Raw genomic sequence first — 24,779 nt, 5'->3', positions numbered from 1 at the left:
ACCACGACCAGGACAAGTCAGTGTCAACTAATTCCACTGATCTTTGATCACTTCCTGGTTGCCCTCGTAAAGGGATGGTTCACCCAAGTGTCAGCAGGTTCCCGCCCCAGCCAATCAGCTGTCTCTAGCCCCCTCCTGCAGTGCGGCATTGGCCAGTCTTAGGTGTTCCCTGAGGGAGCCCATCTCCAATTGGCTGCGACCTTTCATTCCGCTCAGTTCCACATACGCTTCTTTATAGCGGTCGTATGCAGTCTCCTTTTCCTGGGATGGGGAGGATGCAATCACGTAGAGGGCAGAGTATTTGAGATATGAATGACTGAATGGTAGCATTTTAAAATGTGCGGCTGCACAGGTAAACGTTTGACACCCACCTTTGTTAGAGACAGCACCTCAGACTGTAGACAGCTGATTTCTTTCTGGAGATACTGGATCTCATTATCCTTGGCCCGCAACTCCATCTGAGACATGATAGGAAAAAATGTATTTTGTGTGATAGCATAATAAATATATTTGACAGATAAGTGCTATGCAATGATTGAATACCTCTGAGTGGGATCATGTTTACCATCATCACAAACCATAGCACTGTTTTTCAACTATCCAATGTTGCATGGTTAGAAATAGCCATAGCCTACATACAGTGGGTGGTTAAATTTAGAAATGCATCGGGGACAATTTGTTTTCATGACACGCAACATATTTGGCCACCAGATGGCATTAAGTATTCCACCAGAATATAACCAACCAGAGATAGACTGCTCCACTCCAATTAGCCAGAAACAGACGCATCTGGTTCCATCAGTACAATGGATTCACTTTCTCAGTTCTTAGCCCATACCTCCAGTTCTGAGGGACTGCGTTCACAGTTGCCGGTGGAGACGAACCCTGACCTTTGACCTGTGATGAAATAGCGCATGCGACTGACTTCCTCAGCCAGCCGCACCTTCAGCTCCTGAGAGGAACAGGTAGAGGACACAGTCCATTTGAAAAACACTTTTAAAAGACTCCAGAATGTGTTCAGAAGGTAGTAAATTTGATAGAACATGTTTTGGATACCACATGGTGCAAAGGTGTCAGTTAGCGCTGTTGTGTTGCCCATCAGTAGTTCCACCCAATCTTTCCACAGTGAACTTGGGTCCTCTGACTCACAAACACAATGGCACCCTCTAAACACCGCTTTATCCGGCTACCTCGCTTTTTGGTGGAGCGGGTGCGTGATATTTAAACCGAGGAGTGAGTTTAACCAATTCAACTGAGTTACACGCGCAAGTGACTGAAGGACTTAAAGTTGTGCGCCACTCTCGAGTTCCTTTTGCCTCCTCTCTCTTCCCTGTCCTCAGCTCTCTGACCTGGTTCTCTCTGCGAAGCTGCTCCAACTCTCTCTCCATCCGCCTCAGGTCTGTCTGTCCGTCTCCACAGCTCTGCTCCGTCCTGCTCAGTTCCAGGCATTTCTGGGAGTAACGTTCTGACAGGACATCAAGCTCGCTGTGGAGGGAATCCTTACGGGAGCTGGTATGTACACACACACACACGTAAGCCCAAACACATGTACACATGTACACAGATGAGACGCACATGCAAACAGACAGAAACCCATAGAGCCCAGATTATTATCGCATTACATAGTCAGCACCCAACCCCTCCTCTTCGATTCACAGTAAGTTCACACTGGTGGTTTGTCACAGGAAAACGTACTGCCGTCCTGATTCAAGGTTAGAGACTCCGCCCCCTAACCGCCTGGCCGTCTCCACCTCCCTCTCCAGCTCCTCCCAGTGGGCCTTCTTTAGAGCCTCCATAGCTTCAATGTCCAGAAATATGTCCACATAAAATGACGGGGAAGAGAAGAGTCAATGAGAAAGAAAAAGAGAGGACCAAGAGCTGTTTGGAGCTATATAACATCATGTAAGGGTTATTTACCGCTGCAAACACGAGAGACACATACTGTATCCTGACATTATGGAACACATCCCTCCATCTAATACAAACAGGGACACTGTCTATGAAACATGATGAAAACGGGAAATGTCATGTTGAAACTTTACCTTGTGTGGTGGCCTGACTCTCCTCCTGCAGCAGCCGGTCTCTCTCTCTCTCCAGCTCACGTATCTCCCTGGCGTGTCTCTCCTGCAGCTCCCGGAGGCTCCGACGGTGCGCTTCCTCCATGGCCTTCAACCTGGCCCCGCAGGGGGCCCCGGGCCCACACGGGCTGTCCACCGTCACCTCCACCCCCTCCTCCACTCCCACCTCCACCACCGTCCCCATGGCCACACGCTCCCTCCTCAGGCCCTCCACCTGCTCCCTCAGGGAGAGGGCCTTGAGAGGGTGGGGGAGAGAGGGAAGGAAGAGGACAGGAAGTAGGGGAGGAGAGAGGGAAGAGAGGGTAAGTGTGGGAGAGAGGGAGAGGGAGAGAGAAGGGGAGAGAGGTATGGATGAGGAAGGAGAGGGTGGGAGAGAGAGGGAAGGAAGTGGACAGGAAGCAGGGGAGGAGAGAGGGAAGAGAGGGTAAGTGTGGGAGAGAGGGAGAGGGAGAGAGAAGGGGAGAGAGGTATGGATGAGGAAGGAGAGGGTGGGAGAGAGAGGGAAGGAAGTGGACAGGAAGCGGGGGGGGAGATAGGGAAGAGAGGTATGGATGAGGAAGGAGAGGGCGGTGGGAGAGGAGGGAGGGGAGGAGTAGGAGGAGTAGGAGGAGAATGATGTGGGGGAGGAGTGAAGGGCAGAAAAGGTTTATACTTTGCACAATGGACTGTATGACAAAGCCTTATGAGTGAAATGTCATAAACCACAGAACAAAACAGTGTGAGCCATGCTACGTATGCAGGTCATCTTTTCATTGACATGTTTGAATGTTGCAAGATAGAAAACTCTTTCCCTACCTCTCTCTGCAAAGCCTGAGCAGTGGTTGACGGACTGGTCTGTGCACCAATCAGAGACTGCGCACTCACGTCCCGGACTGACAGACTCTCAAACTCTGCCCACTTCTTGATGACTTCCGGGTCCATCTGAGTGACAGGTACAGGGACACTCCCCTTTTTTAGTTCCATGGAATCCCACCTGCTGCTCATCTCGCTGAAAGAAATTCCCGATTCAAACCACTTGTTCCTCTCCTCCAATCGCTTGGCCTGCTCTCTGTCCCAGCCCTCCCCTTCCTCCCGCTGACTGACGATACCCAAATGAGAGGGCGTGGCGTCTGGATCCTGATCAAAGGAGTCCGACCGATGGTCAGTTTGTCGACGGGTCGTTTCCTGCTGCTCCGTGTTCTCTGGGCCAGTCTCACGGGTGAGCTGAGAGGAAGGTTGGCATGACAACGAATGCCGAGAGAGGGAGTTCTCTTTCTCGCTGCTGCATTCTAATTGGCTGGGGTGGAATCAGCAGAAAGACAAGAGGATACTATTACATTTCAAAAGAAATTTAAGAGGATATGGATACATATACATCTCATCATCAGGATATGGATACATTTCGTACATCTCTACATAGCAAATAACTGTTTTGTTGCCAACACATTGAACTATAGTTGTAACCAACTTGAGCAATTCACAGTAAATGGATGCAGCTGTTTATCTTTCCCTTTCAATAACAGAGAAGCATGCATGTGCTATCCACCGGTATGTGTCAGTGTCTCCGTTTGATTCATTGTCTAACCACAAATACAGTACAGAGTACAGTCTCGGCTCTGTCATCTACCATCCTCACTCTGTGATGCCGGACGAGTGGTAGCTCTGGATAGCTTGTCTCAGAACCTTCACCCAGTTCCTCCTGATCCTGGAGGTCATAGCCGAGAGCGTGAACACGGCTCTCTTCGTCTAGCAGAGATCAAGAGAAGAAGAACGACGAGCCCCAAAAACATCAACCTCCAGAGGTTTTGCAAACAGGAAAGAAATTAAGAAACTCGCGTGGACTGTAGTGTGTGTGTGCCGTGTGTGTGTGTGTGTGCCGTGTGTGTGCGTGTGTGCCGTGTGTGTGCGTGTGTGCGTGCGTGTGTACAGGCTTCGTGTGAATGTCTGCATGAAGCAGAACGAGAAAGAAACGCCTGAATGCACACACTTGTATCTGGAACCCATAGTTCTTCTCCACATCACAATCTTGTACGCTCACACAGGTTGTGAGGTCTATCTCTCCATCCAGGTCATCTGACTACGGCGGAAAAGAAGGTACACGTGAGAAAAAGAGAGTCATGTCCAATACAAAAATGTGTATTCGTTTTAGAACTGTTTCCTGCTTCTTCACATCCTTTTCCTAACCTCCTTCTCAACACCTATTCTAGGAGAAGGTTGTATGGGAGCAGCCTCCGATCCTCTCCTCCAATGCTGTTTGAGAAGAGAGGAGGGAAAGAGGGCACGGGGAGTAATCAAGGTAAGACTCACCTCCTCAGCTTCAGAGTCTCTGAAGAACCTTAGCACCGAATCACCGAAGACAAACCAATGTTTTCTCCACTGTGACAAATAAAAGAAACCCATTCAAATCAATACAAAGCTAATGCTAATGCTACGCAAATTCAATAATGACATTTAAGTATCATAAATTCAGTGCTTGAATTAATCGGTGGTGTATATGTTCAAAACAACATAGTCTGAACAATATTGTCCTCCAGTTGTCGTCTTTTTTCAGATGCTTGATGAAATAGATAGGATAAATGGGATGAAATAGGATACAAGTAAGAGCGTGCATGTGTGTAAGCCTGTTGTAACATGTAGACATTCTAATCATACCTCTCTATTCTCATCAAGCCTGGACATCCAGCCCTTGAGGGTCAGAAGATCAGGCTACAAGGGAAGGGAGAGAGGCTGTTATAAAAAAAAAACTTGGTTTCAGTCTTTCAGAACAAATTAAAAGTCAAGACAAACTTTTCTGGCAGGATTTTTCTACTGTTAGAAAGAGTGTAGTCCGTCTGTCTATAATAAGAAATCAAGTCAAACTCTAAATATGTGTTGTTGTCGTCTTGGCATTTACAATCATCTTGAAACTCTAAACAGACAGGAAGTCGGAGTGAGATGTCACATTTATGGCTGAGAGAGAAAACGACTGAACATTTTCCTTTTTTGTTTCCGTTTACATTTTTCAGTCTCCAGAAGTCTTTATCTTGTTGTCACTATATGTCGTGTCTGAAAAAGCACAATTGGCCAAAGCACTGTCACATGAGTCTATCTGTCACTTGGTTCAATAATACAATAAACTGACTTTTACACAGTTTCCTGTGTTTAAACAGCAATGTTTTTCAAAAGTTATATTTGAGTTAATTTCATATTTTTCTTCATAGCAATTGTATTCTGGATTTTTTAAAGGTGACACGTTTCTAACAAGAAAAAAAAGGAGTGTTGATATGAACTTAACTCCCAAGACAACTCAGTGCAATCACATTGAATAGCCAATTGGAATGAAACATTTTTGGTAGGTATTATAAATAGAATCACTTTGCAGAGGAGTGTAAGCTAAAGTTAAGTATCATGTAGTAAAGCATCACAACATCCAAGCAGCAAGCGTGCAGAGACACAGCATATGAATGCAGCCAACAGTCCAAGTTAAACTCTTACCGACATGTTGAAGTTACATTAGTCAGAAAGAAAAGGCATGTGCATGAGCAAGACAACATGAATAGGGATCAAGTTCCTGGTTATCCTTGAAGCAACATTACCACAGAAATTAAATGGCCTTGCTACTGCACTGTTTTGGTCACACTTCAGGAAGTGGCTTTCAAGAACTGCACCGATTGGGTTATTGACAACGAAGGCGGAGCTTCATTTCAAACTTTCAGATGAAATAGACTACCAAATTTGTGAACCAGATTTTGAGCTTCTCAAAATAGAAATGCACAGACCAGGGCCGGCCCCAGGCTATATGGGAGAGTGAACTACATTTATGGGGGCGCTAGGAAGGTCGGGATGGTGGTGGTGGTTGTGGTGGTGGTGGTGGAGGGATTCACTCCATAATCACAACTTGACATGTCTCTGATGTGGTCAGTTATATGAGCAACAGGAAATATGGGACAGGCATTTCCCTGGGCGCCCCACCGTCGACGAAAGGACCCCACTGCAGCTACTTGTTTTGCTTGCAGGCAGAGCCGGTATCTATTTGATCGGAAGCACATACCAAGAGAACTTCAGTACATCTCTAGAGGTGAACTAACCTGTGTTTGTGTGTGCTCAGGAAGGACTTTTTCCCGTGGTTTTGAAGATCTGTGGGCCTTCAGGCTTGAATTATCTGAGCTCTGCAATGGGTGATGGCACATGCATCATAGTTATGGACATCACATTTTGTAATGATCTTAAGTATCCCCTATAGGCAAATTGTTAACATTTAATATTTTGCATATGTGCCAACCTTGGTGAAGTGTTGATCTGTTGTAGATTGCTTTTGAGAATATCGCCCATCCTGAGAATCTCTGAACTTCTCCCTTTCTCTCTCCCTCCGGTCTCTTCCTCTCTCTCTTCCTCTCCCCCTCTCATCAGTCTCAGCCTTCAAACTGTAGCCATCCATTTCATCATCATATCTAAATAAAGAGAGCCCAGCAACATGCTGTCATGAATGAAGATTTTGAACACAAGATTATACAATGTGTGCAATGTAAGGCTTAGAGTATATAGGCTTACAGTAATGTAGGTTTATAGTAATGTAGGTTTACAGTGTCTGATGAGAGAAGATCAGCAGCTTGAGATTTAGGTAATCATGAGAAAGGGATTATTCACCAAGTGTCTGTTTACAAAGTATAGTTACATCATTTGTTTATTTGATTCAACCACAAGGTAGATTTAAAATGACTCTCAGTTAAGAGACAGTTGTTCAAAATAACAACCCTAAGCCATGTTTTTGTTGTGTATCGCTGATGCAACCTCCTTCCTGTTTGACCATTCTGGGAGGTCCAGTGGATACTCACCTGGGAACATGGTTTCGTTCCAACCTCCGGGGGCTTGGGCTCTGGGTCCGCCTTCTCAGCCCTGGCGTCTCCTCCTCTGACTCCATGATGGTCCTGGGGGTGTCAAACATGAAAATGTCTGCAAAATGCACCAAAACACGTCTTTGCTTTCTTGCTAAACGGATAAGGACCACAACTCCCATGAGCAGACATGGATTGGTAAATGGTACCCCAATATGCACCTTGGGATGTCAGCCAGGATGATGTAGTCCTCAATGGTCATCCCCACTTCCTCTGTCTCCATTGGGTTCCTTTTGGGTTCAGAGGTCAGCAGAGCCTCCAGGCCTCGCCTTGTGTTACTTTTGCTCCTATCAATGCCCCTGCTGTCCATTTCCATGGTGGTGGCGTGGGTCGTTAGTGAGTGCGTGAGAAGTTTGGAGTCCAAGGGCCGCCCAGAAGGGGAGGAGTTTCTGGATGGGGCGGGGCTTAGCAGAGAATGGGAGGAGCCATGCCAGGGACTCTGAGCAGCCGGGCTGGGATTGTTTTCACCATATCCTTCCGAGACTCGTTTTGAGTAGCTGTGTGCTGTGTCAGGTCTGGTATCCATGACAGAAGGAGTTTCCCTTTGAGGGGAGTGGTGTTTTGTACCATAACCACTCCTAGGGGGTGAGCATTCACGGCTGTTTCGAGAACGAGTATTGGTGGAACTGTTCATGTTCATTCTGGGCCTTGGACTGTGAGTAACCTCATAGCCATCCGGCGGTAAGCCCGACGATCCCCGACGAGAGATAGAGTCTAGATTGCGGTACAGTTTTTCAGAGTCCAAACTGTGGCCATTGGAGGCGTGGGAGGGCCGTCTCGACTCACGGCCATGCCCTCTCTGGAAAGTGTCCTCGCCATTGCTCCGCACATGGGCGGGTTCGCCACGTTTGTAGGAGGGCGTGTGCCGCGCCGGGGAGGCGGGACCGGACACCACAGAGCCTCGCCTATGTGATGGACTGGACCTTCCTGATGGGTGGCGAGACGGACCGTGCGAGGGACCCTGAGACGGAGCTCTGCTTCTGGACTGGGAACTCCGACGCCGGGACGATGACTCGGGACATTCTGCTAGCTTGTAGCGGTTGGGGCTTGGAGAACGATTAGGACTTGGAGACCTCGGACTTCCCTGTCCTCGGGAATCAGTCCCCCGCCGGAAATTGGAACGATGTATGTACCTTTGCGGAGACTCGCTTCTCCAGGTTTCCTGGTTGAAGGTTCCCGCGTCCCTCCTTTGGGACGGAATTCCAAGATTCCGGTTCCGGTAGGGGACGCATGCCTTGGGCTCTGGGCTGTGGTTGCTTGGGAGGGGGTGTCCTCTCTCGTAGTATCGGTATGGGCGTTGGGGGGGGGCGTCCTCCCTATGTGAACTGCCTTCACCTTTGCGGTCAGGAGAGAAATAGCCACTCTCTCGTTCTCTGTCCCCTCTTGCTTCTGAAAAAGCCAAGAATTGCATCTTCAAGTTATGGCAGGAGGATGAGTACCAAACATAATGGAACAGTACAAAATATGTTTTTTTTGACCAGTGGAAGTGTTTGCATGTCTATATCCTATTTATGCATGTCCGTGTAGCTGACCTGAAGGTCGCCTGGACCTTGCCCTGCCCCTGTTCTCCTCCATCCAGGAGGCGTTGCCGGTTCTGTGGGGAGAAGGGTCCAGCCGGGTCATCTCTTGCTGACCCTCACAGCACCACTCTGGGCTGGAGGACTTACTCCTCTCTGGCCAGTCCTCCTGGTCCTGGGAGCTAAGGCAAGGTTGTGGACACATGGCACACAGTATGCTAATATATGCTGTGGTAATTAAAGACGTTTATTGCCAATATAGTTAATGTGATAATATCGCTTGCCATGCAGTGTCAATCACTTAATCACGAACCATATACTGAGACAAACTCACCTACACAGAGAGTCAGTGTCACCTAGACTGAGGTCCCACTCAGGGCTCAGAGTGTGCACCAGACTCTCCTGACAGTTCCAGTTATTTTGGATGACATCGTTGGAGGTTACACTGGACTGGAATTCACAGTTTTCCTGAAGGGTGGAATGTGACACATTCTGACCTTTCATTAGTAATTCATGGAACGTCAAACTTGTCAATGACTTCTGGATTAGAGTTGGCAAGAATTGAATTATATTGGCTTTAAATTCAGGTTGTCTGACATTTGATACAGTATATTGTACTGTATATACTATGTACATATATAGGATAATTGTATGTTTGTATCCTGAACATATATGGGACAGTATATGCTGTGTAGCAGCATTTTAAGTTACTAAAAATAACACGTAAAATATATTTGTACATCCTTTTTAAAAGTGTGAAATGTCACAAAGGTTCTACCATTAGATAGATGTCAACAACCAAGAACAAACCTAAATCATTAAACAATTGAAAACCTTCTACTTACATCACAAAAATACTTTCAACAGCACAATTCCTAGAAGTAAACAAACACCATCTGAAAGAAATGTCTCCCTAAACTTCTGATAAAGAATTGAGAAATGTGGGTGTTCACTTACTTAAATTTCTCCCTTACTCGTATCTCCTCCGACACCTTCTGTCAAATCTTGAAATAACTTTTCTTCTCCTCCTTCTGTCTCTCTCTCTCACTTCGTCTCAGCCAATACATTAGGAGAGAGCGGTCGGTAACTCAACCTAGTCTCTGACCGTGCTCATCATTATTTCATTGCTCTGGTGCCTTTGCATTACCAGAACCGCCCACCACTCTTTCTCAACCTTATCTTGATCATCCCTCTTCTATTTCTAGCCTTTCTTTTCAACTCGGCAGTATTCAGTCGTTCCTTGTTGTCATGACCTTGTGACCTGCTCTACTGTGCTGTGTGGAGGCGTGTATTGGAAGATTCTTGGATCAGTTTTGTTCTTAGATTTACATTTAAGATGTATTGCACTTTATTTATTGTGTTAGTTTAAGATTGCTCAGGAAGGTCAGGGTAGTGTGGGACATATTAAATTACCTGTCATTCCCAGTAGATTGCAAACAATGCTCAATAATTAATTAATGATTGAATCAAACGTCACCCTGGGCTTCGACAGTCCCTTGTTACCGTGTCCGTGCTTAGTGACCCAAGATCTCTTTGGTTTCGTTTCGATTCAAAGTTTTTCTGTGCATCACTGTCAGTCAGACTTCTATTCCAAGTCAGTAAGGATTTAGGTCAAGTAAATTGATGCCATTTCCAAAGTGCTTTTCTGCAAATTATTTCAAGGGTTACCTCTTACTTTCACAGTAAAGTGTAAAATAAGTGGTGCTCACTTTTGTTTCAGAGCAAATCATGTCCATTAGTCATCATTTGAAGGGGATGAAAAGTTCCTCAGAAAAAAAATGCTACGAACCGCAAACACTATCTGGTTTTAGACAGCTCACCTGAGAGGTTGGGGCAAGGGTAGAGTTCACGTGCATGTGACTCGGCCGTAGGCAGGCGCCACAGCGGGAGGGGTCAAAGGCATTGGGTAGAAACTGCCGGCAGTAATAGTCCTCACCGCCAGAGAAAGCCATGACGGATCCTCCAGAGCCCACAGAACACCCCTGTTGTCCTCAAATGGCTTGCCTCAACACAAGAGGCACGATACAAAATCCACCTATACAAAAAGTGGCACATTGGGATTACAGATCTTCCGCTACCTCATCATAAAATAATGCAGTGCTGTTGTATGAGAGAATATGCAATGTTGTGTCACGTTTGATTGTAGTTACCTGGATATATGCAAACCTACTTGCAGGGATGTGTGTGTTTGTGGCTAGTGTTTGTGTTCTGGTATGATACCTGAGACAAGGAAACACTGTAGCTTCCTAAGTAGTTAACAAAGTGTAACTCCATCTCTGGTATGGGTGAGCGTTCCTTGAAGTCAAGTATGAGATAGGGAGTGTGTGAAACACACACCATTACCAACGGTTTACTTTTACACCTCTGGATGGATAGAGGTGACACCAAATAACCATTACACAGTGACCTACAGTACTCTTGTAAATGCCAGAAACCCCAAATGTCACGAGTCACCTCACCAATCAATTGAAAGCTTTCCTTGCGATAGACATGTACTTTACCTCGTGCCATGTGGATAGGAATTTTTCATTCGATGACAAACGGATGTGCACCTTGCTAACTTCTTTTAGGGTATTCTGCCGTTTAGACTCCACCATCCCAGGTAAAAATGAAAGTGGTATGACCAGACCACCCCTAGTAGCTATTGCTCTTCTCACATGGAAACATATATTGGCTCTCACAAGGCCTCAATATGGTGTGTATCCAATATCAACTGTAGAGAGGGTGAATAAGGCTCCTGCTTCACCTGCCAGATGTCATGTGGTGGGCCTGTCTCCCAGATGGCTTGCTTGAGAGGAATTGCCGATGAGCTGTCAAATGCGGTGCCCTGCAACAACTCTTTGCCCCGCCATTAAAACCAAGCACAGTGAAAACAATCAGAGAATGAGATTCCACATTGTTCTTCTGTTTTTACCGTCAAAGTCGAGGGGGGCCATCGAGGCGTATTCAGTTTGAAGAGAAAAAGACTTAGTTGCTGTATTGACTCCCAAGTGTATTTGCCTGTGGCTTGTTACTCTGAAATGGTATCGATGTGCTATTGTGTTTGCTTCATTAGTACACAGTGGGAGAACAGGGACCGGGGGACATCACTGGACAAGAGACGCCACAAGGGGGGGACAGTTATCTCGACAGGGTGTCTGGCTGTGTAGGTCGAGGCAACACGTGCACACACACAATGACAGAGAAACACTATTTCACAAGGAAGTCTATTCTAACCTGTCCTGAATGCACAGTAGACGTCCGGAACTTAGACGATGAGGGTATTTATAGCTGCATCTTGGGCCTCCATTCCACAGCTCGTTTATAGGTGAAGGCTGGAGGCCTTTGAGTGTTCTAAATACAAGAACAGGTCTGATTTATCACAGTGGTGGAGCATTTAAATTTAAACTCAAATTGTGTCCTAAACTTCTGATGATTAATTACACCCTTGTTTTGTTGTTTTACTACATTTCTTAGACCTGACAATTGAGAAAACCACGGGATTACAAAGTTCACATTTAATTCCTCCAGTGGCTAATTCGGTTTTTTGATATGGTTGTACTGCTGTATAGCTCACGTATGGGCAAATGTCCTTTTCTTATAAGCGTCCCACTTGGCAAGCTACACTTAGTTGCTCCGGTAACTGTTGCTATGATTAGAGCAGTTTCAGTAACCATGGAAATATGATGACAAAAAGTTCCCAATCTATACCAAGTGGAGTTTACTAAATTCTTAATACATTTTAATGAATGCAATGGAATGTGATGTAATTAGATACTGTTTGTATTTTTAAATGTAACCCATGGTATTATTTAGTGCTTATGTATAAAGATACATACCTACCAAACATTTGTTCCTGTTTCCTGTGCAAATGCCAGGTAACACAGACTGGTAAGGAGCCCCCGCCCCCCAAAAACACTCTTGAACTTGTCACAAACACACAAGCCTCAATTCAATGGATGGGAGGTAATTTAAACGCTCGAAATGTTTTTTTTTTACCCAGGTCAAAACACAGCCTATGTCTTGGTGCCTTGCAATTGACGTAGTTGGATGAAACTAGAATAGCTTCTATTACTCTTACATCATGCACCCTCTCTGCCTCTCCCTGTTTGAACTGAACTGCGTGACTCCAAAATGGTGGCAGTCTCACATCCAACTGACCTCTATCATCTCTATTTGCCTCGTTTTACATGCAACCCAGTTGAATAACTTTTTTTTTGTCCTGTTTTTTACTTTTTAATTCAATTGTGACCCATGGCAGGTGGTAGTTCTTACTAAATCTGCTTTGCATGCTGAATACATCTCTCTTCAATCTTTCTATTCATGTTCATTCTCTAGGGGAAAAAATCTGCTATATGCTACGTCAGGGGCGTTGTTAGACATAAAACTCTACTGGGGCACAGGCCCCTATTCATATCCCTTTTTTTTCTTTCAAGCTTGCTGCGCAAAAAGCACTACTAGGCTATAGAAACTCCCCTTGCTTAACCCACTATAAAAGAGTTCAGGGACACAAGTTTGATATCAGCTTTGGCAGGGACATCAATAGTTAATGCGAGCGCGCACATGTCTTTCCCATTCATTTGAGCGCAAATACTGTTTTTTTGAGCTTCTAGTAATATTGTTTTTGTGTTTTAGTCAAAATAAGATGATCGGTTTAGTTTTGTAATGTTTTCTTTCTACCTCAGTTCTGACTTGTGTGCCCAGTCCGACACCTGGACTTCTGGGTGCGCTGCAGTGGCTATTTGGCAAGCTCAGACGAGGGCGCTGACATAGAATTCTGCGTGCATGGGTTTGTGTTTTCAGTTAAACTGCTTTGACTTGACAAGCGTTGATTGGGATGCTGTGTGCATTTTTTTAAATGGGATTATCAATCTAAATGAATGCACTGACTAATAAATGTAATTGTTAAAACTCAAACTTTATATTTTACTGGGGCACAGCAGATTTATACTGGGGCACGTGCCCCAGTAAAAAGGGTCTAACAACGCCCCTGCTGCTACACCCTGATTTAGTTGAACCACTACAAACACAATATACAAAATACGTATATTGTATGCTTGTCCTATATTTAGCCAACAACTAAATATATCTGTGAATTATTCATTTTCGCGGAGAGATTGGCGGGCCGTTCTCTCCTTCACCGTTTCCCAAAACATCGACCTGGTTCTGCTGTGGGAGTGAAAAACGAGCTTGCATCCTCCTTCCAAGTAGATTGGATTCTACAACTGGCTAGCGTCACTTACAACTGGGACTTACCAAATGAGCCTACAGAGTCTTCAAGAAAACAAATTTCTCCACATCAGTGACAAGTCACACTTCTGAAAAGCTCGAGTTCTTCCTCACAACTGCCTTCAGGCGCAAATTTAAGTTGTTGGCATTGAAATCTCTTGTGACTGCATGGGACATTTAAGCAAGAGGAGATGCTGTCGGCTCAGGAGATAGCTGGAAACAGATAGGCCTACTGTTCAGAAATGCATTGAGTAAGGTGTGCTTCCGATAGCGTCTTAGTATCTTGTCTGGCACTGAGGAGTTGAACGGATTAGTGGCTATTAATACACACACAGACGGTCATTTTGGCAGAAGGGGTGGTCTTTTGGAGGCTTGGTTTTCCTTTACATGGCTAGAATTTCACCTATGGGGCTGCTGAAAAACAATGTTCTGTGCACATCGGTTTTCAGGCCAACAGTGTTGTTATGGCTGAAGAAGATCGAGTGTATAGGCCTGCACTAACTAATTTGCTGTAACTGAAACCCTGACATTCTTTGTGCTGATTGAGTATTACCTACTCAGCATCCTTAAGGAATGATATAGTAGGCGCATGATACATCTATCCTATGAAACAATTACAAATATATATTTAGTTTGACCTAGACTCCAATAAAATGTTATGAAACTCGTACAGATCACTAAGAATGCACAAATTCTTGGTCTCTTTCCGGCACATGCCAAACAAATATATACAGATCTAATCAAAAATACAATAAGCATGGTTTGAAAACATCACAAATTCCTTTTAAAATATGAAACCAAGTGAGAGTAAATGGGATTAGCTTTCATTTTGTTGCATTTTGTTGTCAATATTTCAGAAGCTACAAATCATGTGGCCTACTTAATGAATTGTTGTAACACTTTGTCTGGCTATCTTGATGCTTCCACACAAGGCTAAGCTATGAACACGATAAGCAAAGGGCACAAAATGCCTTTAATAATCATACGTATCTCATGGTTTCTTGGATTTCCACCCACATTATCAGTCCTATACACCCACACCTACCCTATACCTACCAGTGTCTTCTGTCATCTGACCCCAAACTCACATGGTCTACTCTTGTCTTTAACTCTCTCTCTCTCTCTCTCTTTCTCTCCCTCTCTCTCTCTCTCTCCCCCTTTCTCTCTCTCTCTCTTTCTCTCTCCCTCTCTCTCTCTCTCCCTCTTTCTCTCTCTCTCTCTCCCTCCCTCCCTCTCTCTATTTGTCTTGTACTCTTTCTGTCACACTCTTCGGTCTACTCTTTGCTCTCTTTTTCCTTATCTCACTCTGCACATTTCAGTTTGTCTGTTTCCCTCTGGCTTTCTGTCCGTCTCTGACTCTCTATCCCTCTCCCTTCCTCTCTCTTCTGGTTCCTCTGTCTGTCTCTGTCTCTCTATCCCTCTCCATTCCTCTCTCTCCTGGCTCCTCTGTCTGCCCTCTGTCTCTCTATCCCTCTCCCTTCCTCTCTCTCCTGGCTCCTCTATCTGTCTATGTCTCTCCATTCCTCTCCCTTCCTCTCTCTCCTGGCTCCTCTATCTGTCTATGTCTCTCCATCCCTCTCCCTTCCTCTCTCTCCTGGCTCCTCTATCTGTCTATGTCTCTCCATCTCTCTCCCTTCCTCTCTCTCCTGGCTCCTCTGTCTGTCTCTGTCTCTCTATCCCTCTCCCTTCCTCTCTCTCCTGGCTCCTCTATCTGTCTCTGTCTCTCTATCCCTCTCCCTTCCTCTCTCTCCTGGCTCCTCTGTGGACGTGGAACACCCACCTCTTCTCACAGAGGACAGGTTTCAAAAATACACTGCCTCAGCGGTATGATTTGGAAATATGTTTGTTTGACAAAGAGAGAGGGAGAGCAGGAGAAGGGGGTTTCCATAGAAACTATCAAGTTGTGTAGACTTGCCAGTAACATCTTGAGGAGGCCTGAAATAAGGAACTATACAGAACGGTGTCTGTGTGTACGAGATCTGGTCATAGATCTATGAGTATTATTGCATGTTTACTGCAGATAACTCTTTGTTTTCATCTCTGGGAGTGGCTGGTTTGAAATCCAACATGGCTGCCAGCATGAAGAAGCCAAGTGGATTCAGACCACTCAGACTCAGACATGGCTGCAATGGTTAAACATCCAGCTAGATTTGTTTAATTTGCAGGGGGATGTTAGCAAACTGTGAGAAGTGCCGGAGACACAACTTTAAACTTCTGGAAAAAGTGGTTGATAATCTAAGAGGAACATCATGACATTTGGATAAATGATGAACCATGTTCATCCACAGACATCTCTCACTTTCACTGTTTGAAGTCGATATAATCAGGAAATGAATCATCCATTCAGTGGAGGATATAAAAAAGAGGATGCAAACGTGGGGCTTGATGCTTGTTAGCATTGCTAATACTGGATGCTAACTCTGTGTGACAGGCGATCTAAGTGCGCAGGATGGAAGGTCCTAGCTTTGAGCCTCGTATGTGTGTGTGGCTATTAGCTTACCTTATACACAATTACTTCACGTCTCGTTTTTATGATTATGTAACTTAGATATATCACATTCGAGTTATCCTCCATCATCTCGTCCTTAGTGTGTGTCTTTGTTTTTTTGAGTGAAATCAACCTTTTCTCTGCTTAATTTCAGCACTTTGCATTGGCTAACTGTTATTAAAATAGCCTCCTATCAAGATTTTCACGCAAATATGCAACTGAAATAGACCCATATACTGCATTTTGGTTAAACCAAATTAGTCTATTTGCCTTACCACTGTTAGGTCTAGATAAAGTGTTAGCCTGAAACTCAGTCCAACTCTTGTCCACCTATCTGAATTGACCTAACTGCAAGGAACCGGAGTTTATTACGTCCGTGCTGGTAGAAATAATAGGGATGCACACCCACAGTTTCAAGAACACCACTCCACATAGAAGGGGACATAATTAAAGTGACAAGCGGCTCCATTCCTCCCGCCCTCTCTCTCCCACACACGGGGACACACACAGAGATGCGAGGCACACAATGATATGAGCTCTTGGAGTCGCGAGTCAAGTGAGCTCCCACGGAGAGAGAGACAGAGAGAAACAGAGAGAGAGCGAGAGCGCCGTAGTGATGGAGAAATAACGTTTTTAGGAAAGAATGGCTGGGTGTTAGGTTGCCGGATTTCAAAATAGTTTAATAGACAATGAAACATGAAACAATTTACATGGCGTGTAATGAGGAATTTGCACTAGACAACGCTGAACGAGGCTGAACAATGTGAAACGTTTTTTTTCGCCTGGCAGGATAAAGTCAACACAATATTGCAAGTGGGTCTACGAAAGTGTATCCTAATTAAAAGGTGAGTAGACTATTGTGATCCATGCTACCTTTGCACTTGACGTTTTTTCTTATTTTTGGCTATTCAATACAAATCGACTTACCGTAAACTCCAGTTTGTCTCAAAATCCTATGAATAGTGTTTATTAGTAGGCTAAAGAAAAATCACATCAGTTGTTTAGTGCCACAGTGTTCTGTAGGCTCCTCGAAAACAAACCCATCCACGTTTTTATTTTTCAATTGCCTAAGAAAAATTCAATACATCAATAGCCAATACACCAATCACGAATGTAGGCTATTTTACTTCATCTGTATGTATAGCCATTCAATCACTTTGAGCATAATTCAAAGTGTTTGAATTTCAAGAATTTAATGGAAAACAGTTATTGCCTACAAAAGTATTTGGCAATTAAACTAATTTCTACTCTCTTGAAACTTATTGATCTTTTGGTCGCTGACATTCAAATGGTAAAAAAATCGAAAGCCTTACAATCAGCCAATCATCTAACTGGTTCATGTCGACTATTAGTCTTTGCCAAAATGCAGTAACACCAGAAGAATAATTTAGGCTATTAAATAATTTAAAAATAATTAAAATACCTTACTGATTTAAAATGTCGGTTATCAAGCAAACTTTTATCAACGAAATGTTTAGCCTGTAAAGTCTGTCATTTTTGTGGGTAGGCTAAGTATTTTCTCCTGTGTATTCAGAAACAGTCCCTTGGGCCAAATTAACCTAGATACTTTCATGCACGTAGCCTACCTACATCAAGCTTAAACAAGTGTGTGCATGGCGCCCACTTGTTTGAGAGCGTCCAACGAAAATCAAAAACGGAATGTTATTTGATAGACCAATTGATTCTGAACCTGATTCCCTGTAGTGGATTTATTTTCCACATTAGTCATCAAAAGGTAATTTTAAAACTGCATTCATTGTTGTTTGTTGTCTAAAGTTATCTAAATGCAGATCAAATAAATTCATAAAAAAAAGTTTTTGCAGGGCTACAATCACGATCAATGGACACAACAGTTTGTTTACCATTTATTGTCTTTTTTATTCTTCTTTGGCAAACTTTGGGTCAAGTGTTAACGTTTCAGTCTAAAGCAGTTTCAGGTGCATTTGTTTTTGGAATGTCCGAATGGGTAAACTCATTTTACCCTACCTGGGTAGCCTGTTTCAGTAAACCTAACCCGCCGCAGGTAGCCTCTTTGAAGGTATTTACAAAAAGGATTTGTCCCAGGTGCTACTATTTCACCAAAAATAATTCCATGCAACATTGTTGTTTTGGTATAAGTGGATTTAAAAGGGAATAACAATGCCAGGAGTCCCTAGGATAAACAAGATACAATGTATTACTGATGTCATAATCTCTTCATTTCCATCTCCATCCTTCATGATCACATGCCCACCCTTGTGTCAGCTTTTTCTTTCGTCCTGTCATCCCCTCCTTCCCTTCATGACAGGCTTCAGATTAAAACAATGACGGTGAAAACAAGTTGTTCGCTTGACTACTGCAATCTTACATCTTTTGTATCGTTGTTCGGATTAGGAGATTATGAGGGTTGTAATCTGGCATTCTATAAGGCTTTCCTCCATACTCAAACACACACACACACACACAATCATGTATTTCTCTGTGGGATTAAGCTACAGGCCTATGTAGGGTTAGATACATCTGAGGTGCCTCATATTGACGTTTGGGGCAATGACGTAGCCTACCGTCCACGTGTTGCAGAAGTTAGGATGACCTCTGGACAAAGATTAACTGAGTGATGCTGCGCATGCTGATGTCCTGGGACAGCGGGAAATCACTAGGCGACGTGTGAAAGCATGTGTTCCATGACACATGCATGTGCTGCATGTGTCAGTGCACCTTCGTTCGTGTGTGTGTTTATGAATGTGTGTGCATGCTAGCTTTGAAGTGTTTGTGTGTGTGTATGTAAGTGAATCAGTCCCTTTGTGTGAGTCACTCAGGAGAGCCACTTACAGCTCTCACTCGTGTGTCTACCCTCTAGCCCCACGGCCCTCCTTCACTCATATGCAAAATCACAGTCGCTTGACACTGAGAGTCAGCGCGCTGAAGAGGGAGAGAGGTTCCCATGGAAACGGCTAATCACTATCATCAACATTTAATTACTGCATCTCTTCCCTCAGGGACCAATGGTTCCTGTCTTGGACTAAGGTAAAAGTCCAGCAGTTCTGTTCTGCATCTACATTTAGATTACAGATACAGAGAGACAGACCGCTAAGAATGTATGCAGCTTCTGGTTCAAGTTTTTGACAGTGTTTTGAAGTCTGCAGTATTCAGGTTCTACAAGGGACTCACTGATTTAAAGGAATTTACTGTGGGATCAGAATTCCATTGTGGACATGATCAATGCTAAATTAAGGCCCACGAGAAGAGATTTCAGATAATGAAGTGAGTTTGAATCGATAAAACAATCATTTTCATCGAGCAAGCAAGCACAGTTTCACATGGATCGGATCCAACAATCTCACCTTTCCCACACACAAATGTGTAGCTGACATCATTTGACCCAGGCATGTGAACCTGGACCACTCTCTAAGACTCCTTAAGACTATGGGTTGAGATGATGTCACAGCGCTTTCAGTCCAGCTGTTACTGTAACCAAACCTGACGTAATCTTCCATCTCCTGGGATTATTTAAATCAGTGAGGGCTGTTAATCCAGGCAATAACAGCCCAGGTCCTAACATCTGTCCACTGTATTGTTTGTTAAAGAGGGGTAGAGAAAACATGCACCGTCACGCAAAGGTCCAACGGCACCAACAAATCGTGTATGAAAGTGTTATTTTTAGGTGTTGAGGCATGCTGTTCAATGTTGACTTGAAAATAAAACCCATCAATGGCAATTTCAGTACTTTCAGAGGAGCATTCCGAAAACACTTTGTTCCCAAGCGCAGCCGACCCCAAACTCTGCATGCTTTCGTAGGCTGTTGCGTGAGAGCCCACAGAATCATTACGCAACCCTCCCTTTTTCGTTCGGCCGATAGTCTGTCTGACATAATAAGCCCGACGCAGTCACCCTGTAACCCTGTCATGGAGCCAAAAAGTGGATCAATTGTTCCTCTAACTGTAGATTACCACAGAATTTCCTCTTTTGTAGACCTTTGCCCCCCTCCGATGTCTGTCTGGTTTTCCACACTCTGTCGGCTTTCAGGTCCCTGAGGCTAACCATCATCGAGAATTCAATCAATAGCTTTCATTATGTATATCGGTCGGCGCCTGATGCGCATGAAGGGAGTAAAAAAAACAAAAAAAACATTCGTTTTTCTCATTGTGGAATGTTACTTTTTCTGAGGCTAAGGCCAAATTCATTCTTGAAGAGGGAAAATCTCCAGATCCCCAGTGGTGAACGATAGGAGATCTTGAAATTAGGGACCTTTACAGGGTTGGTCAAAACTTAGAACAACCTAGGCACAACCTATGATTCTTAGGTTATATAAGGCCTGGTCCTTGTAACCATAACCTATATGGGAACAAACCTAAAGAAGAGGAAAACTCCTGGCCCACAGCTGTGGACCGGGGAGAAACATTGACGTAATGTTTTTTTTTTTATTGTCAAAACTCACGATAACAACATACGCACATACACGTCTCCTACTTTCTGGTTGTATACATCATATAACTTCTGGTTTGTTAACCATGGTCTATATAGGAATCGAATGTATTGATTGTGAATGCCTAGAAATACATTTGTCATTGATTGAAAAGTCAAACTACTCCTTTTGTTGCTCGTACAGGAAATACATGATTTGGAGGGGATGCTTCTTATTTGTGAGTTGATGCCTCCAAGGGGCCCCCGAACCTGAGGCAGCAGGTCCCCCCCCCGCTGGTCGGGCCCCCCTCAAACCCGCGCGTCTCTTTTAATGGTTGGCACTGCCCACCCGTGCCAGGATTACTGCCCACACAGACACAGCCTGATGATCGCCATGGGAGCGGTGCGAGTCAACAGGTGAGAGGAGGACCAGGAGAGTCGTGAGAGAAAAGCGTGAGCGAGATGTTGTTCGATAGATGTTTTCTTCCAAGGACAGACTTTTTTTTACCACCACATTTAAGTCCATCAAAGTTTTTTTTTAACCTAACAACAGTATGAGACAGAACCAAAAGAAATTGATACACATTTGAGATGTATTCGTCTCTCTTCTGGCTGTTTCATTTTGATGAACCCTCAAAGCATAAAATTACATTTGTAACTATGTTTTCGCATTTTACCAGACTGCTTTACCCATATCATACCCATCAATAAACCTTTTATACCAGTCTATCTATACATCCACCCTTCTTCTCTGGTCTTTCAAGATGTGTCCCAAAACATGTTTTGTGCTCTTCATGCAGGTACAGCATTGTATCCACCGACGAAGATGCCCTCAAGATCTCCAGCCTGGGCCTCCACAACGGCCACGGGCCTCACACCCAGCACCCCCTCGCTGGGGCCAGGCTGGGGGGTGGAGGGGGCGGAGGAATGGGGTCCGACGGAGGAGGGCTCGGGACCCTGGCCCTGCGCGCTCCAGCCACCGTAGCGACGACGGACACCGTCCACAACGGCCGGCGCGTGTCCTCGGGGCTCCCCGCCCCCAGCCGCTTGCGGAGTCGCTTCGTGAAGAAGAACGGCCAGTGCAACGTGGTGTTCCACAACATGGAGGACAAGCCCCGCCGCTACCTGGCCGACATCTTCACCACCTGCGTGGACATCCGCTGGAGGTACCTCTTCCTCATCTTCACCACCACTTTCCTGTTCTCCTGGCTGCTCTTCGGCCTGGTGTTCTGGGGCGTGGCGTTGGCGCACGGCGACTTTGAACTGCGGCCCGGCTTGGGGGAGGGGCCCCTGGCCGTGCTGGAAGGCGGGGCAGAGTGGCGGCCATGCATCCTCCACGTCCAGGGGTTCGTGGGGGCGTTCTTGTTCTCCATCGAGACCCAGACCACCATCGGCTATGGGTTCCGCTGCGTGACCGAGGAGTGCCCGGTGGCGGTCATCACCGTGGTGGTCCAGTCCATCGTGGGCTGCATCATCGACTCCTTCATGATCGGCACCATCATGGCCAAGATGGTGCGGCCCAAGAAGCGGGCGCAGACGCTACTTTTCTCGCACCACGCCGTCATTGCCCTGCGCGACGGCAAACTCTGCCTCATGTGGCGCCTGGGCAACATGCGCAAGAGCCACATCGTCGAGGCGCACATCCGGGCCCAGCTCATTCGGCCGCACGTGACCGCCGAGGGCGAGTACCTGCCAGCGGAGCAGACGGACATCGACGTGGGCTACGACGAGGGCTTGGACCGCCTCTTCTTGGTCTCGCCGTTGGTGGTGGTCCACGAGATCACGGAGAACAGCCCCCTGTACCAGATGAGCCGCGCCGACCTCCAGAAGGAGGACTTTGAGATTGTGGTGATCCTGGAGGGGATGGTAGAGGCCACGGCCATGACCACCCAGGCCCGCAGCTCCTACCTGGCCCGGGAGATCCTCTGGGGCCACCGCTTCGAACCCGTGGTCTTCGAGAAGGTCGACCGCTACCAGGTGGACTACTCTCGCTTCCATAAGACCTACGAGGTGCCGACCACGCCCCACTGCAGCGCCAAGGACCTCCGAGAGATGACCGAGGTGGACGGTGGCGTCGGCGGGGGCAGCAGGCAGCGCTCCCAGTCTTCGTCTTCCACCGCCTCCTCCAGGTCGGCGACGCCCCCCCTGTTCGGCCCGCTGTCGTCGGCACGCTGCCTCCTGCCGCCGCACTCGCCCAGCGCCTTCTGCTACGAGAACGAGGTGGCACTGTGCTGCGGGGAGGAAGAGGAGGACGAGGAGGCGGGGGAGAGGACGGGGATGCTGGGGGAGGGATGACGGGGAGGGGGACGAGAGGGGAGGGGACTTTGAGGAGTGCTACGAGGAGCGGAGGGTGGATGTGCTGTGTGTGCTGGACGTGGAGGGTCAGATGGGCTTCGACAGGCTGCAGCCTCCGGGGATTCCCCTGGATGCGCTCAACTTTGGGAGGGAGTCTGGAGTGTGAGTCACTCGCCTCCATTTTTTTGAGTTCTGGAACAATCTACAGCAGCGTCACCTATTTGCGAACACCTTGTCAGTCTCTTAACTACAATAGGTGCCCTTTGCTGACTTTCTGCTTCTCTTTTTGTTAATCCAACCAAAGAACTCGGATAGAAAGCAAACCAGGGTCGAACCAGATTTGATACCCATAACAATGAAGGTTATGGAAGAGTCCCAAATGTGCCACTGATGAGGTCAAATTAATTCCCTTCAAGAATTATTAAATGCTTGTATATAACCCCGCTCTTATCGAATGGATGATTACAGGACGAATCCAAAACTTTTTAGTCTGCTATAAGGGGAAAGAGAACATTCTCTATAACCAAAATCTGCAGGACAGACGGTTGTTATTCTTTTGGTTTCACTTTTGTTTGAAAATCAATATTGTGTATTTGCACAGCGCACAATTTAGTTTTATTTCTCAGAAATCATGGTAACTGAATAGTTAAATCATGATGTGTTAAATGCGATGTCATAAATTATTGTGTATAATAATTTGATAGTGTCTTTGTGAATATAACGTATGTTTGGTTTTCTTACATTGACTCAATTCCTGTTCCACCTCTATCATTTACAGATAACAATAGTCATGAGTATTTAATTCAAAACCCTAACTACTAAATGATGTTTCTGTTGCTGGCATTAAAGCAGTTTTTGTAAATATGTAATGTTATGTTTAGAAATCATGCACATGCCGTCTTCCTGCTTAAGGTATATTACTGTTAATGTTTTATTAAATGAGCTACTTTTCCAAAATACAAATGATGAATCCTTTATTGAGGGAAAAAAATGATGCAAATATGTAACCCAGAAATGGCACTTATAGAGTTGGTAAAACACTAAAGATGAAGAAAAAGCACTTTATTCTGTATTTTATCATAACTATATCTTTAAATATTTTCAACTGTACGCTGTTTTGTATTAAGGAATGTTAAATAAAACATCAAATGAAACAGAGTTTTTTGTTCCGGTTTGAATGTCGCTGCGTTCTCGCGCTTATTTTTTCCCATCCGAGCTGGCCGGGTCAGAGGTCAAGACGAGCCTCTGGTCCACCTGTCTGATATTACTCAGGTAATATCTTTAGCTCGTCACTGGTTAGAAATATTTGGGCTACAAGCTTCTGTAAAAGCTTTGGAAGAAAGCGACTCGACTGGTCAAGTGAACAAATCAAGCAGGAACGATACTCCCAACGCATCTTTCAACCCCCCCCCCCCCCTCTTCGAACCAAAACTGGGGTATCGGCGCTAGAAGGCTATGTTTAAGTGTCAGAGTTTATAGGTCCACTGAGATCGTTTTTATTTGGCTGCTAGTCTTCTGATGTCACAGAGAGTGAAGGACGGATGGAAATAGATGAGACCGAAACTGTTGAGGGACTGCAAGGACAGAGAGGCCGGGGAGAAGAACGAGGCTCAGGGATAAAGATGGAGGCGGGAAGGGTAAAGAGCGCGCGAGAAAGGAAAAGCGGGGGAAGAAAGACGTATATCGCAGCGTAATAGACTTAGGTGATATTTGCACACATTGGAGTAAGGCCAGGATTGTTTATGAAATGCTGCATTGTGGTGTAATGTTCTCCTAGCCTGTTATTACCAGGATTGCCACTAGAGGGTGCATCAGACCCAAGTACAAACAGCATGACCCCATAAGATAGTGTAGGAGCGCTCTCTAGTGGTAAATGTTGAGACAACTTAAAACGTGTCACTTATAACAAACACAGAATGAAAACATATGGTTCTTGTGACTTTTATTTAATTTTTGT

General features: G+C 45.3%; 2 protein-coding genes across 3 annotated transcripts; one reads left to right on the top strand and one right to left on the bottom strand.

The window, feature by feature from the left end:
• Nucleotides 1-110: 110 nt before the first annotated feature.
• On the bottom strand, nt 111-9,976 carry LOC146237826 (TRIO and F-actin-binding protein-like). 2 transcript variants are annotated; one of them, XM_084686118.1, is made up of 18 exons: nt 9,406-9,976; nt 8,783-8,916; nt 8,464-8,630; nt 7,093-8,320; nt 6,872-6,964; nt 6,319-6,487; nt 6,125-6,205; nt 4,710-4,742; nt 4,365-4,433; nt 4,045-4,134; nt 3,694-3,803; nt 2,878-3,354; nt 2,043-2,461; nt 1,696-1,798; nt 1,350-1,509; nt 839-952; nt 372-458; nt 111-261 (listed from the first exon to the last, which is right to left on the bottom strand). In XM_084686118.1, the coding sequence occupies exons 3-18, from the start codon at nt 8,552-8,554 to the stop codon at nt 115-117; spliced, it is 3,471 nt and encodes a 1,156-aa protein (XP_084542244.1). In that variant the 5' UTR covers nt 8,555-8,630; nt 8,783-8,916; nt 9,406-9,976; the 3' UTR covers nt 111-114. The 2 variants fall into 2 exon arrangements, with proteins under 2 accessions (XP_084542244.1, XP_084542243.1); XM_084686117.1 differs by lacking the exons at nt 6,125-6,205; nt 6,319-6,487; nt 6,872-6,964; ... (2 more) ...; nt 8,783-8,916; nt 9,406-9,976 and having other exon boundaries at nt 2,043-2,313; nt 2,874-3,354; nt 4,710-4,763.
• On the top strand, nt 111-23,944 carry LOC146237825 (ATP-sensitive inward rectifier potassium channel 12-like). The gene is given in 10 exon segments (XM_084686115.1): nt 111-965; nt 1,420-1,512; nt 1,686-1,902; nt 2,131-2,380; nt 2,888-3,010; nt 3,136-4,151; nt 4,265-4,353; nt 20,733-20,944; nt 21,328-22,806; nt 22,808-23,944. Coding segments are annotated over 3 exon segments (1,746 nt in total). The 5' UTR covers nt 111-965; nt 1,420-1,512; nt 1,686-1,902; nt 2,131-2,380; nt 2,888-3,010; nt 3,136-4,151; nt 4,265-4,353; nt 20,733-20,858; the 3' UTR covers nt 22,989-23,944.
• The last annotated feature ends 835 nt before the right edge of the window (nt 23,945-24,779 follow it).

Source organism: Hypomesus nipponensis, chromosome 21 (assembly GCF_054491055.1).
Source record: "Hypomesus nipponensis isolate SF chromosome 21, ASM5449105v1, whole genome shotgun sequence".
In the NCBI taxonomy this organism is placed as follows: Eukaryota; Metazoa; Chordata; class Actinopteri; order Osmeriformes; family Osmeridae; genus Hypomesus; species Hypomesus nipponensis.
This window is presented reverse-complemented; position numbering and strand designations above follow the sequence as displayed.